The sequence below is a fragment of the Salvia splendens genome, chromosome 4 (assembly GCF_004379255.2).
Source record: "Salvia splendens isolate huo1 chromosome 4, SspV2, whole genome shotgun sequence".
Taxonomy (NCBI): Eukaryota; Viridiplantae; Streptophyta; class Magnoliopsida; order Lamiales; family Lamiaceae; genus Salvia; species Salvia splendens.
Window position 1 is genome coordinate 6,701,703 of NC_056035.1, and position 16,073 is coordinate 6,717,775.

Genomic DNA, 16,073 nt, shown 5'->3' on the forward strand with positions numbered 1-16,073 from the left:
TTCAGAGAGGGAACAAAATCACAGTATGTATTTAATAATTCAATTTACCATTTACAAGCCCCTAAGTACACCTGTTAGATGGCAGGAAAAATCGAAAGAATAACCCAAGCAAGCTGTAGTAGCATCTTGAGAGGAGATAACCTAAATTCACCCCAAATAGGATATAATTTAAAAAAAGAAAAAGAATTACATGAAAACTCACTTGTTCTATTCTGATTTCAAGGGCACTTGGCATTTTTGCCTGGCCCTCCATAGTAAAAATAATTTCCCCAAACCTTATTGATCCCCCCTTGTATATCATAACAGTTGGGATGATCCGCCAAAACTCGAAGATTGGATAATGGTATCAAATTATTATCCCAATCAACAACTTGAAGATTTCGAAAATAAGAGGCTTTCCCAAATCCTTCCCCTGCGAAATGACCACTCCCCATTTGTGTCGATGTATGTGAACTCGAACTTTCACTATTCACAATCTCTCCTCCGAACTGAACCATGGTCGCATGATCCCTTAGATGCGTGAACAAGAACGACGGCCAATAGCCCACTAAAACGCCGTTCCCGAATTCCAACCACCAATTTCCGTGTTTCGGATCCTGTAATTTAACATATTACTCCCTTCGTTCCATAGTAATAGAGTTATTCTGCCTTTTTAGTACGTTCCATAGTAATAGAGTCATTTTCCTTTTAATAAAAGTCAACACATTTTTTCCACACTTATTTTACTCTCTCTTACTTTTTTTTTCTCTCTTCATCTCTCTACCTTTTTCATCTTCCCATTTATTATCTCTTTACTTAACTCACCTAATACAATTTTTCTTAATCTCCGTGCCGAAAAGAAATGCTCTCATTACTATGGAACGGGGGGAGTATTAGATACGCCTTAATGAATGAGATCATACATGACATGATAGGGGCAGTACATTGAAGAAACTAAGAAAGTAGAGGGGCAATATGGGAAGATACATTTAGTTGAAAAAGAAGAGTGGGGAGAATCATAGAAAGCATAAAAAGGAAGAAAGCAATATAATGGTGTCGATGGAGTAACTCTACGGTAAGAGCAATATTGAGTGTATGGTGTATCATACAACATGCGTATGTTAGCTACGTGGATAACATGCATCATGAAAGTTAAGCTCATTCAACCTTTTTTTTCCTCACTTGCACCATTTTCCAACCCCATAAAGAAAAGGAGTGAGAAAAAATGGCCACACAAAAATAAAAGAACAAACAAAGAGAGAAAAGAATCTAACCCTTTATTTTTGTTTATTAATGGAAAAAAATAAATTGGGAGATTCAAATTTCAACCCCCAAGTTCATATTCCTATTGGCTATTTCTTATGCATTAAGCATCCTGAAGCCCCAGCCAATTCTACTAAAATTTGAAGTTTCTTATATTTTAATTTGTGTTATTTATTTCAGCTACATAAGAATACGAGAAATCAAGAAATGCCGAAGCTGCATAAATAAATTAAACAAATGAAATAAAAATATAGTGAATTACCTTCCATACTAAGAGGCTGATGTCAAATTGGCCTCCATTATAAGATGAAGTTGGTGAAATTGCTGCACCAATCGCTATTTTATTGTTGGTCTGAACAAACCCCGAGCATAGCAAATTGTAACATCCCGTTGCTTGATACGCGTCGCTCTGCAATTAATTAATCACGTGGAATAACTAAAGATTGAAATTTTTTCCTTAGTAAGGACAAAACAAATCAAACTTACAGTCCAGTATGTGAAGAACCTAGGATAGTTGTCTCCATAAAGCTCTGGGCTAACCTGTTGGTTAAGACAAATCAAAACAAAAAAGATTGAATCAGTATTAGTATCCATTAATTGTTGAAAGATTGAGTTAGAATTTGAACCTGCCAGCCAGCTTCAATGGTGTTGAGATCATCCCCAAAGGAGCCTGCTATAACCCACATTTGTGATAAGCTGAATTCATACTGATTTGAAACCACAGGAGCCCAAACATTTATACTTGCTTTTGCCCCATAATACTCATCCCCACTCACATATCCAACAGCATGCTGCAAATCTCAATTCAACACCTAATCAAAAATATTGTAACTAAACTAACAGAAATTTCTACTTATAAATATGTATAACTACCTCATGGCCATTGCTGGATGTATCTCGGACAACGGGGTGAATCTTCTTCCCGAATGCTTGAACATCAGCGGCTCTGGCTACATCTTTGGCTCTAGTTCTTCTAATGGGAATTGTTCCTTGTGGGCAGAACTCATTAGACATGCTCCACATCTGGAAATTTTCTTCATACACTCCTCTTGTTTTCCGCCCCCTCGGCCTCTGCGGTGGATCCTGTTCATTCATCAACAAACATCAGCATTCTTTGCTCCTTTCACACCTTTGAAACTTAAATTAGTTACCAATGGCTTCTGTCCTTTTAGCTTGGGGTGATCGAAGGCTGGCTGCTTGTGCATTGGCACGCAGTCGATTATATCACCATCCGGGCTCTGTGAAAGGACAGAAAACAACAAAAACAGTGTTAAATGAGTGGTCATAAAACAGGACAAAACAGAGGTGGGTCAGAGAGAGACAGGACAAAAAAAGAACAGAGGAGTAAGGCATGTCGCATGAACATGCCTGAATTGTCTTGACGGATGGCTTGTTGATTTTGGCGAGATGGGCTCTGACGAGCTTCATCTTCTTTGGTCGGAAGTCTTGATTGGTGTCGTTGAAGTTTACTGATCGGACAGGGCTGACGGCAGAGATGAAGAATAATAGGAAGATGATGAAGGTGCAAGCGCCTCTTTTGTAGATTCTTTGTAGTAACGAATTTTTGCATTGATGTTGTTGTCTGCTTCTGTGATCCAAACATTTCTTGGTAAGATTTGCAAATTGCCAATCCATCAAGATAGCAATACACTTCACTTTCTTGGCATTCCCTAATTTTGTTTCAAGTGAGAAATTGTTTCAAGAAAATGAAGGCGATTTGGTTCTCCTTCTCCCTAATAAGCTTCAATGCTCCAGTGCTGGTTATTTTCTGACAGAATGTATGTATGATTTCAAGGAGAAATAAATGGGATTTTGAGAGTTTAGTCCATGTGGAGGTGGGGGTATAAATATGATGGGATTTGCTAGTGATTGAGAATGTGAAGGGGGAAAGAAAGACTCAAAAGAATGTGGGGGTGGGGGTATGTTTTGGTTTCCAGTCACCAATACAAAGACTGAACTTTAACTTTTATTCTTGAAATAAAATATGGGGCAAATAGTGAAATCCAATTGAGCTAATGGTGGTGGTTTCTGTTATGGTAAATTTTACACTTTGGGTTTTGGACTTTAGTATTAAACTTGTTTAATGTTTCTCTTTCTCACTTCCCAAGATTAGACATGCCCACCGGTTCCGGTTCCGGCGGTTAACCGCCGAACCGGAACCGGCGGTTCCGGAACCGGAACCGGAACCGGCGCAATTCGGTTCGCGGTCCGGTTCAGGTTCAAGATATTTCGAACCGGAACCGTCACCGAACCGGCGGTTCGGGACGGTTCGGAACCGGCGGTTAACCGTGGAACCGCCGGTTCCGGCGCTTAAATCGAGGCAGGGGGATGGGGGCCGGTGGTGATCTTCAAAAACGGTCGAAACCGCCGGTTTTTTCGGCGGTTAACCGGCGGTTAACCGCCGGTTTAGTGGCTTTCGAGGCGGCGCGGAGCACGAGGCGACAATGGAGCAGCTTTTGCAGACGGTTCGTTGACCGAACCGGCGGTTTTATTTCGGAAACCGGCGGTTTTGGCCCGGAAACCGGCGGTTCCGCCGGTTCCGGCGGTTTTTCCGCCAAAACCGCCGGTTTTGTGAAAATTCAAATTTTTTTTTTTTTTTAAATTTCAAATTCGAATTCTTCCATTTTTCCCCTCATTTTTTTCTATAAATACCCCCCTCTATCCTCATTTACATTCACCCCACTCTTGTGTTAATAAGAGTTTCTCTCTTCAATCTCTCAATTCTCTCTCTTTGTCTCCAATTTCTCATTTGTGCTATTGTGCTTCCATTTAATTACGCAATTGCTACTCTTATTACGCATTGTTATACACTTATACAGTTATACTTGTTCCCGTAGTTCTATAAGTTGTCTTTCTTTCTCAATTACTAAAACAAAAAAAAATATATTATTCCATATTTCTACATTTCTACATACCATTCCAATATGTCTTCATCCCGAGAAGGTCGTGTTGATAAGGGAAAGGGAAAGGCCAAGAGGCCATCTCGGAGATCCGTTATTGATGAAATTTCTCAAATGAACATGGATGAGTGGCAGGTTAATATTTATTATCTACTAATTTCATTAATTTTGAATTACATTTCATTATTGTTCATAATTTTATTTTGTATTTACAATACAAATATTATTTTGTAGGCTCGAGAAGAGCAAGACGTGGCACATGCTATTGCTCTCTCTCGCTCTCAATACCAAGGCGATGCTTATGTTGGTACCGGTAGTGGTGCTCCCGGTCGCGGTGCCTATTCCCAACAAAGTCCAACCCCCGTGAATGTTGATGAAGACGATGATGATGATGATGATGACGACGAGGAGGAGGGGGAGGAGGTAGAAGAGGTTCAAGAAATGCCACCCCCACCACCACCAAGGAGTCGGCGTGGTCGTGGACAACCTCCTCAACCTCCTAGACCAGCTGAAAGGTCTTTAACCTCAAACATCTTCGTGAAACATTTCAAGAGGGTACAAGATAGTAACGATCCAAACACTTATAATGTGTATTGCAACTATTGCGAAAACGTATACACATTCCGAAAGGGTGGAGGGTACGGTACATTTACCCGTCACCTGGAGAAAGCGCATCCGGTCGAGTTTGGTATCGCTCCAACCCAAACTCAACTCAACTTTCAACATGGAGTCGGAAGTGGGACGACGGGTTCATCCCAAACATCAGGTATGTGTAGCAATATTCTTTTGAAATATGATCACAAAAATGCTCTTAATGTGATGTCTAGATTTGCCGTTATGAAACATTTTCCATTCAATGCTTTTGATAACGATGCTTTTGAGTCGAGTATGCGGCAAGTATATAATGCCGCTGCAAGAAAATTGAGTCGAACTTCAATGACGCGAGCCGTTGTTCGACAATGCATGGAAAAGAAGGCGCAATTAGGTACGGAAAAAATCAGAACAAACTATCTATTAGTACTAATTTTTTCCATGCTAGATGCTTGAATAATATTCTGACTATGTGTGTTCGAGATGCATTGATTGCTTTGGAAGATCAAATTGCCCCTATTAGAAATGCAGCAATGTGTATATAGCGTGTTGATATGTGTTTGCTTAGAAAATGGGCAACATTTTGCAAGAAAAAAGGGTTGATCCCAAGGTAAGAGAACTACGTGGGCTTTGATTCCTCAATAAAATTGTGGATACGTAGGCAACTCAACTTAAATTTGAAAAGTTTAACTTTGAAAGTTTAAGTTGATCTCAAGCCCTTTTCAATTTTTCCTTTTTCCCCCCCCCCCATTTCATTTTTTTTTAAATTTACCTTCCGAGTCCGACGAGGCGACGAGCCGACGCCCGACGACACTTGTAAATTATATTACATTGTTGTATGTTGTTGTATTGTATACTTATGTATTGTAAATTGTAATGTATCGTTGTCCGTTACAACTCAAAATCAATAAAATTTATTTCATTTTCTCCTTATTCGTCTTATTTGTGCTTGAATTATGCATTGTCTTGTTCCGATTTGTTGTATAAAGCCAAATTTCAAATTTAAAAAAAAAAAAATAATAATAATAATTGAACCGGCGAAACCGCCGGTTCAAAAACCGGAACCGCCAAAACCGCCGGAAAACCGGCGGTTCCGAACCGGAACCGGAACCGCCCGGTTTTCGAACCGGAACCGGAACCGTGAAATAGCCTCACGGTCCGGTTCCGGTTCCGCTTCCGCCAAAACCGGAACCGGCGGTTCCGAACCGGAACCGCCGGTTTTCGAACCGTGGGCATCTCTACCCAAGATGTTCTTTCTGTCAGCAGCCACTGTATATTAGCATCTAATGCCTTCTTCTTCTCTTTTGTTTTATTTGGGTCATATATCTAAAAAGGAGTTTCAAGAAATTTAAAATGAATATAATGAGTTTCAGAAATAAAAATAATGAAGGGTTTGGTTGCATGTCATTTTATTTATTGACGACGGCATAAATAAAATAGGATTTGATGAAATGGCAGTTCATTTGAAAGTGGGATTTTGCTTAGAGCAACACAATATTTATAATGTAGACATGCGCATGGTTATTTGCACTGTGTGATAATGCAATTGCATGTGCATGTGCATGCGCATATTTTTGGATTTCTCATTATTTTGGGGGACCTATCCAACAACCATACTAATTCAATTTCAAAGGTTTAGTTTAATTTAGTTTAGTATGAATAGCAGGGATGAGCCATTGGACTTGGGATCGGATTTTTGTCCAGTCCATAAATCTGAAATTTTATGAAAGATGAATATGATCATAGCTATTTGAATTATCTGAAAATCCCAAAATATGAAATATAAAGTACAAAATTCAATCCGATCCGATCCGAAAAATGTGAAATTGTATAAAAATATATAAAAATCCGAAGGCCCATTACCAAAAATTTGGAAATCCAATACAAAAATCTGAAAATCTAATAGTACCAAATACCATATTTGTTAGGTTTTTAATTGCACTATATTTTAATTATATATATAAGATTTCAAATTTTAAAGTATCAAATTCGAACATAATTTTTTTTAAATCGATCCAATTTGAACCAAAAAATCAAAAAAATCAAAACCAAATTTCAAATTTCAAATTTCGATTTGGTTCAGATTGGATTTTTGGATTTTAGATACTTTTCTCACCCTTATGTATAGGTTTTCATATTTAATACTCTATTTATCCCATTTGTTCGCCATAAATTTTTTAAGCAATGTTACTTTATGAGTTAAATGAATAAAGAATAAAAATAGACACATTTTATATTTATCATGGAATTTTATGCAATATTTTGTAAATTAAATGGGGAGGGAGATGGTCATATCAAAAAGAAAAATGTACTAATTAGAGTGAGATAGAGAAAATATAAGATAATTTACAAAAGAAATATTCAATTTTGTTATTAGATTTAGTAAAGGCGTAAGTCGGTACTAGGAGTACTATTTGATTACATAAATCAAATTAGAAATATTTTAAGTTGATATGAAGTGAATTCTCTCCTCGATAAAAGAATTGCTAATTAATTATAGAATTATTAGATTTGGTAACAAGCCAAAGATAACATTATAGTGTCTGTGTGGTAGCTTTTTTTTTTTAGTCTTGTGTGGAAGCTTCTGTGTATTATCGTTGTGATTTACTCTAAAATTTGAATGTGAACACCCATTATTATCAGACTGAATAAATATTGAATGATAATTTTCATGAATTATCATATCGATAGATTCATTATTTAACTTGACGCACACTAAATTCAACTTGCACCTATATACTTATCATTATATAATAAATTTAGACCGGGTTTTGATCTATGCTAAACTAGATTTAAATACAGAAACGCAAAACAAAATCATACGTAGGGCATATTTAGGTCATTGTTAGTTTATTTTTAGGTCATTCTAACAAAGGATGACTTAAAATGATCTTAGCATGACATCAAACCTAAATTTTATAATATGACCTAAAACTGCCTAATAATGACCCTTCGTGTTTTTGATTAATCATTGACTATTAGATCACTTAATCCTAGGGCCAAGATCTGGGCTGCATTTCTGGATTTAGGTACATTCTTGTTTGGATCATCTCTCAACCTATATATATATGGGCACGTTTGATTGGGCTGTTAAGATATGCTAGGATTGTATAGTTTTACCCCAATCTGTATGATTTAATTATGACATAGAGTATCTTAACTAATGTTTGGTTGAGCAAGGCATATCCACGGCAGAATTATACGTCTGTTTGATTTGGAGTGACTATATATGTATACAAAAATGTATTGCCAAGACTAACCTCATTATTTTTTTGGGTATTACGAAAATATCCCTGGAATCCCTAATGCTGTGGCGCTTATTTTTTGGCTGTCTCCCGTTCAATTCACTCTCTCAGTTTCTCACTATACCATCTTCTACACTGGACTGCTGCGTGCGAGGAAATCCAAGAAAAATCGGTGTCGTCGCTTCCCAGGTAACAAACGATCTCTTCACGAATGGTAACTTACAGTAACTGCTTGTGTATTCATTTGAACGGTTTAACATAAACTCATTCCATTATACATGATTCACGATTGTTGGTGTACGCTCTGCCTATGTGAAATTGATTTCATGATTATTGTGGATTTAGTTGAAATAATTGCAATAGTCCTTATTTCCTTCAAGATTTACCCTGTTCCCAACTTGATATGTGATATTGAATTGGTGGTTATGAACTTGAGCTTAGTTTTTCCGTTCTTGTGCTTTTATATCCCTTCTAGTGTTCGAAATGGTCAGTGGACAGGAGAATAGTCATGACAACGAAGGGAGTCCCTACGCAGAGGGTAATTTTTTCAACTCTGCTGCCAGACTTACATGTATTAACCCTGAAACATACAAACTTTCATGTTTAGACACATCCTACCTTATTTCAGGTAGCACTCCCATTGGCAACAGTAGAGACGTCAAGGGTGATCGGTCGAGGCGTTGTTGGTCAGCCCGTGAGGAGGCCGCACTTATATCAGCCTTGAAAGAACTGAATGCAAACAAGTGGAAGACGGACAATGGCTACCAGACATGGTATTTAACTCGCTTGGCAGAGACGATCCGTCATGAAATACCAACATCAGATATTCGTGCACATCCTCATGTTTACTCAAAGGTCACTACTTGGAAAAGGAATTACTCCTCACTTGTAGCGATGATGAATCGAAGTGGAGTTGGGTTCAACAACAATGGAGACTTCAATTAAACCACTCCTATCCCTAAGAATACGACATAACCGACCAAATGTATTCCTATCCATACGTAAGTTGTCAATACAAGATCGATCGGTGAGACGAACGTGCCTGTCCAAATACTTTATATGTGCATGCATCCTATCAACCATTTCACCCGATGTTTCCCTACCTTGTCGTTTTCTTTTACGAGAGTTAGTTCCAATCAATGATAGAATCATGCGTACAAGGAGAAGGTTTATTTGATGGTTCCTTAATATTTCTTCTACCAAAAGCAAAACCGTGATCAATTCTTCAAGTTTGCTTGCCTGCATTGAGGTACACGGTTTTACAATACTCATCCCATATAACACAATCAGAATTCAAATGTGTGTGTGTGTGTGTGTGAGCATTTGTCTGTATGCTATGCTATAGATATAGTAGAAGTGTTCGATACCAATAAAAATCATTCAAAAATTGAAGCTAAAACACCCAAGGTTGCAATAAAATGCCAATAATAAACACACAACCGGCCAAATTTTGCAAAAAATTCTAAAAGTGAGAGGCTTCTGTACATACAAATCTGCGGGTAAATCCACATTCGTAACAGAGATAATACCTTGCGAATTGGAGCTTGGTCGGACATGGTGTTTTCCGTCAACAATATAGATGAGTTCAGATGCGAATCCCGTTTCGAATCTTCCCAAACAGCAGGTTCTCGCTCGATTCAATCTCGAGGAGAATTAAAACATTTTAGGAGGTGAAAATTTGGGTAATTACACAATTGACAAACACGAGGGAATACCTTACATATCTGTGATTTGCCGGCGGTGGTAAACCCCGTATCAGTCGTCAATTTGAACGTTGTCTTCTCCAAATTCGGGTGGAGAGACAAGGACTTGGAGGGGCATAAAGGTCTAAAGCAGTAGGAGCAGTGTAATCTGAGAATTTGTGTTTTCTTATGTCGGATGATTTTATGAGGATAGCATAACATGGGAGGGAGTGCATTGCTATGTGAATTTTAACAGGGTCACATTTTTATACCGGGTCTTATAGATAGTCTAACATGGCAACCAAACACCAGGAAAGGGGTGTATACAGACTTCTATATAGGGCAAACAACCCAATCAAACGCACCCATATAGTATATATATATAGGGTCATGATAATCTACAAACCCTCTATAATACAAACTATACAAACTTTAGGCGTTGACATTGTTGACATTCCCCCAGTGACAGAATTTGTATTAGGCGTTGACATTGACATTCCCCCAGTGACAAAATTTGTATTAGGCGTTGACATTCCCCCCAGTGACAAAATTTATATTAGGCGTTGACATTGACATATGAATCCCATTGCTAGCCGTTGATTAATTACAAAGAGTGTGTAGGATTAAAGTTTATAGTTTGTATCATAGATAGAGGTTTGTTTTTTATCACACCTCTATATATATAGATATAGATATATATATCATGATCCACTCAAGGGATTTCCACAATTTTATTTTCTTTTCACTCGATCGGTAATTCTTTTGAGACAATAATAATTTATTTTCGTTAGGTATTTAACTACAACTTTTTTGTTGTTGATGTATGCCAGCATACACATGCATGTACAAATAGTATGCTTTAATTTCAAGAAATATGATTGACAAATGTAATATGATAAGAGTATATTCATTTCAAAATTCTTGTTATACTTTACAGATATCCCAACTGACTTAAAAAAAAACCCTAAGCAATTACATAGAAAACATGCAAAAGATTTATAATTAAATCATAGAGAAACGGATCAACTCAGACAGAATTTCTATGAAAAGCTGTTTATTTGAAAGCTGCAAAAAGGCTTAGGTTTGCTTTTAAGTAGAGGGGACAATATTATAAATATATGCGTTTTTTTTCTTTATAATATAGAGGGCCATCTTATAATTATTAGACCACATGACTGTGTGTTGTTCTAAATAATAGTATTAAAATTTATAGTAATTCCTAATTAAGGTGATCAACAAGATCATGCATGCGTGTGAACATATTCGATCGAGTTGTAATTAGCATGCCAAAAATTAAACACACTTGTTGTTATTTTAATTTTAATTCTAATTTTAATTTAATTCAATTTTTATGATCAATACCTTAAGTGATAATATGATGTTGGCAATATGAAAAGGTAAAATGTTACTGTACTATACCATTTTAAGGGTTTGGTAATTAACCATCATTGAAAAAATACAATGAGATAGGTATACTTCGTGTAATTTTATCCATAATCCGCAAATCACACATGAGACATAAGTTATATATAAAAATCAAGTGTGACAAGCTCGATCCATAAGATTCGAGCTTCAAATATTTAGCCTCGACAGTGTTCACTTCATCAATAGACCACCCTAAAAGTTCAGAGTTCAGACAGTAAATTTGTAATTTTGTAATGTTGAACTTGAGTAAAACAAAAATAGATGTCTCTAGTGCTCTTTCATTTGTGTGGCTGACATGCATGTGAATATTGTGGCCAAACTATGTTTACCTTCTTGCAATAGAATGTTATGATAAGAAAAGCTGAAATCTCACACTACTAGAAAAATTGCTTGTCACTACACTTTTTTTCTCACACTTTATAAAAAGTGCCAGCATAGATGTACTATCTACACACTAGCTTTTCACTGCACTTTATAATATATTGTTACTGCACTTCAATATAAAAGTGTCATCATAGATGTACTATCTACACACTACCTCTTACTACAGGTACCCGGTGCTGCACTTCATCAAGTGCCATTATAGATGAAGTGTCAGCACAGTAATTTTCTAGTGACAATTTTAAGTGTCATTACAAGCCAATTTTCTAGTAGTGTCAGGGATATTTGTCTAGAAATATGGCACAAACAAACAATTTAAGGCAGCATTTGTAGAGTATAAGTGTGTACACTGTATGTTTGCCTACTCCCCACAAACTAAGATGCATGCATAAATTATTATTTAGTATTATGGTCCCCTACAACCAAAAAATACCAGGACATGGACATGGTGCTTCATTTTAATTTATACTACAATTGAAAACGACTACGTGTAGTACTTATAAATAAATATATTGTATAGTAAATGTGATGTATTTAGAAGAAAGACATCATTATTATCTTGTTGAGCGTGTAAATAAAAGGAAAGGATAAAAATGAAGTGGGTAAAAAAAGACCCAAATCTTTTTGTTGGAAAGAGGAAGATGGCCGCCCAAATTAATTATAGGAGAGTTCCTAGAACATTGAATAAGTGTAGAGTCCCTAGTGTTGTATGTTTCCAATTATCATTTATTGGTGTAATTTACAAGACACTAATTTCCCTATAAATACTAGGGAAATTAGCAAGATCATACACAAGAAACAGTCACAACAAGAAAAACAATTTTCTCTACATTCTTACCTCAATCTGTCTATCCAATCTTTCTATATCTCTCTCGATTACCATCTTTAAGATGGTATCAGAGCAGGAAACCAACAAAGAACCTCCAATGGAGGTCAACCACATACACACTCTCGAACTATTGATCGAGACAATCTCAAATCTAATTGATTTGTACAAATCCAACACAAACCAAAACCAAATTCCTACCAACCGAAGAACCTTGGCATAGAATCCAAGTGCACTCTGGCAGCAATAACTCCGGCGAACAGCCTAAGGAGTAGTGCCTCAAACATAAATCTAGCCCCCACTCAAAAAAAGACGTACTCCAGTGCCCTCGTTGATGGCGGAGAAAGGGTATGCAGTGGTTTAAAACGCCACTAGTTATAGCAGCACCAGTCACCTACGCCGGAGAGAACAAGGATGGACGGATGGCTGCTGTAACAAGCAACTGGTCTGCAGCGCCACCTGTCACAGACAGCAACGTCGGCGGCGACGCCGGCGGGCGGAAGCAGCAGCGGGGAAGCAGCATCGGCAGCAAAGGCTGAAGCACCGTTGTTGGCGGAGGTTGTGCAGCGGGGAAGAAAAAAGAAGCGGAGGAGGCACGGGATTTAGGAAGGCGGGGAAGAACAAACAACCACCACCGGCAACCAGTACCAGCGCGGTGATGGACGACGCGACGCCTTCCGGCAGTCACAATTCGAAGAGGAGATGAGAGAGACGGAAGAAATTCGGCGGGTTCGTTAGAAACCACCGGTTTTCGGTAGAAACCACCGGTTTGGCAGCAGTTTCGCGGTTCCGCGTGACTTTCAGAGGCTAGGTCGTAGGTTGCGTGTAAGCCTTCAAAACCGGTCATAAACCGCCGATTTTCTGACCCAAAAACCGTCGACGAACCGGATTTTAGTTGCTGATCAAAACAGCTACCCAGGTACTCAGTCACTCCTTATACTTGCTTTCACTGGAGTGAGTTAGGCATGAGCAGTGGAATGTCGCACCACACAAACCTCGGCTCCATCTCTGTAAGGCTTCATCATTTCCGGGCAGCTCGCCTGTCACAGATAGTTGGCCATGTCCGCAAACCATGGCTCCTTCTGCCTGTGTTGGATCTCTCTCCCTTGGTTAACTTGATCAATAATCTCAGCTCGGTTGATCCACTGAAGGCTGGACGTTGACTTGATCAGGTACAAGTGCTCCTCAGGGAAAGCGTCAGGAATGGCTTCCCTATTGTCTTCTTGCATAATTCGGCTTAAGTGATCAACCACTCTATTCTCGCTCTCCTTCTTGTCAACTGCCTCCCAATCAAACTCTTGCAACAGGAGTACTCATCTAATCAGCCGCGGTTTTGACTCTTTCTTCAACAGAAGATACTTGATAGCCGCATGGTCTGTGTATACAATCACCTTTGAGCCCAGCAGGTAGGGTCTGAACTTCTTGAAGGCATAGACTACTGATAGCATCTCTTTTCGTCGTATCGTTATCTTCGTAAGCTTGACGCTTAGATTTAGAGTCTTTGAAGCGTAGAAGATGAAGATAACATAACTTTTCCCATCGATCTTTTGACCCAAGACCGTCCCTACTGCATAATCACTTGCATCACACATCACCTCGAAGGGGTGACTCCAGTCGGGGGCGCGGATAATCGGAGAGCTGATCAGTCTGTCTTTCAATAGCTGGAAGGCGGCTTTGCAATCATCAGAAAACTCGAACTCCACATCATTTGGGAGCATCCTTGTCAAGGGCTATCTTCGCAAAATCCTTGATAAATCGCTTGTAAAAACCCGCGTGACCCAGGAAGGCTCGGATCTCCTTTTGATTCGTCGGGTGTGGGAGCTTCGCTATAATCGCCACTTTGGCTTGATCCACTATCCCTCTGCTTGACACCACGTGGCCCAGAACTATTCCTTTAGTGACCATGAAATTGCACTTTTCAAAATTTAGAACCAAGTCCTTCTGTCGGCACCTTTCCAGCACTCTGTTTAGGCTATGTAGCCCTTGATCAAATGTGTCCCCATAGACGGTAAAGTCGTCCATGAAGATCTCTATACAGTCCTCCAATAGATCAGAGAGATGCTCATCATGCATCTTTGGAAAGTGCCTGGGGCGTTGCAGAGGCCAAACGACATCCTTCTATAGGCGTAGGTGCCGAAAGGGCAGGTGAAAGTGGTCTTCTCTTGATCCTCTGGATTCACCGCGATCTGGAAGTAGCCACTGTACCCATCAAGGAAACTGAATATTGCTTCCCCGCCAATTTCTCAAGCATCTGGTCAATGAATGGCAGAGGGAAGTGATCCTTCTTTGTGGCCGTGTTCAGCTTCCTGTAATCAATACACATCCTCCACCCAGTGACAGGTCGTGTCGGAATCAATTAATTCTTCTCGTTCTTTACAACTTGGATCCCGCCCTTCTTTGGCACCATATGTACTGGACTGACCCAGTTGCTATCAGGGATGGAGTAGATGATTCCTATAGAAACCAGCTTGACTATCTCTTTGAGTACCTCTTCCCACATGTTGGGGTTGAGTTTGCGCTGCTGGTCACGATGGGGCTTAGCTCCTTCTTCCAATCTGATATGGTGCATGCATAAATCTGGGCTGATGCCCACCAGATCTGTCAACTTCCACCCGATGGCCTTTTGATTTTGCCTCAGCACTTCCAGCAATTTATCTTCATGTCCCTGGTTCAACTGACTGTTGATGATAACGGGCTTTGTTTCGTCCTCCCCCAGATAGGTGTACTTCAAATGTGCCGGAAGTGGCTTTAACTCCTTCGCGGGTTTCGGCACTTCAGAAGGCAGATGATTCTCTTCCGTTTCTCTTCTCAGTGACATGCCTTGATCAGGCAGCTTCTCGAGGCTAAACACTTGAGCGATTCCGCTTGACCCAGCTGGTCGCGGCCGCTCGCAAAAATCCATCACCGCCTTCACGATGGCTTGATCATCCATTTCACCGACGTTCATGGCTTCATACCATTCGACGACTTCTCTCTCAACTTTCTCGTCCGCGGCGGAGTCTGTGAACTGCCTATGTAAGAACTCCTCTTCCAGATACTCATGCACCAGCGGCTCGGTCACATCCACTGAATACACATTTTTGTGTCTGCCGGCCTCTTCATTGCTTCGTCGATGTTGAACATAAGATGTTCTCCGTTGAAATCCAAACTGATCGTCCCATTACGGACGTCGATTATAGTGCTGGCCGTCGACAGGAATGGTTTTCCCAACAGAACTCCGCTGAACTCCTTCGCTACTGGCTCTGTCATCTTGATGACGAAGAAGTCGGCTGGGTACAAAAAATTGTTCACCTTCACGATTACATCTTCCAGAATTCCATCCGGGTGAATGCAAGATCTGTCGGCTAGCTGTATCATGATGTCGGTGTCGACCAACTTAGCCTCTCCCAGCTTCTTATAAATAGGATACGGAAGAACGTTGATAGATGTCCCAAGATCGCACATGGCGTGCTCCACTTGAATATCCCCAGTTGAAATCGGGAGTGTGAACATCCCTGAGTCGGTCTTCTTTGAGGGGAGGTCGCTCCGCTGGATTACTGCAGAGACATTCTCTTCTATGATCATTCTCCCGTCTTCATTGACATTCCCCGCCAGGTAGTTCTTGATAAACTTGCTGATCGGGGGCTTCTTCAACTCCGTCAGGAGTGGCACCTTGACTTCCACGTCTTTGAACATACTGGCCACATCGATTGTGGCGTCTTTCTTCTTGGTCACCATTCAGCGGTATGGGTACAGCTTGACCTTCTCGGCTTCTTCTCCTTGACTCTCTCTTGAGGTCTCG

At 39.7% G+C, this 16,073-nt stretch overlaps 1 protein-coding gene across 1 annotated transcript; it reads right to left on the reverse strand.

Annotated features, from left to right (window-relative positions):
• Window positions 1–3,110, reverse strand: LOC121797922. Its single transcript, XM_042196702.1, has 7 exons — window positions 2,611–3,110; window positions 2,394–2,480; window positions 2,116–2,325; window positions 1,869–2,033; window positions 1,729–1,782; window positions 1,505–1,651; window positions 1–596 (listed from the first exon to the last, which is right to left on the reverse strand). Exons 1-7 carry the CDS (start codon window positions 2,875–2,877, stop codon window positions 219–221), a joined length of 1,308 nt encoding a protein of 435 aa, XP_042052636.1. The 5' UTR covers window positions 2,878–3,110; the 3' UTR covers window positions 1–218.
• Between the last annotated feature and the right edge of the window lie 12,963 nt (window positions 3,111–16,073).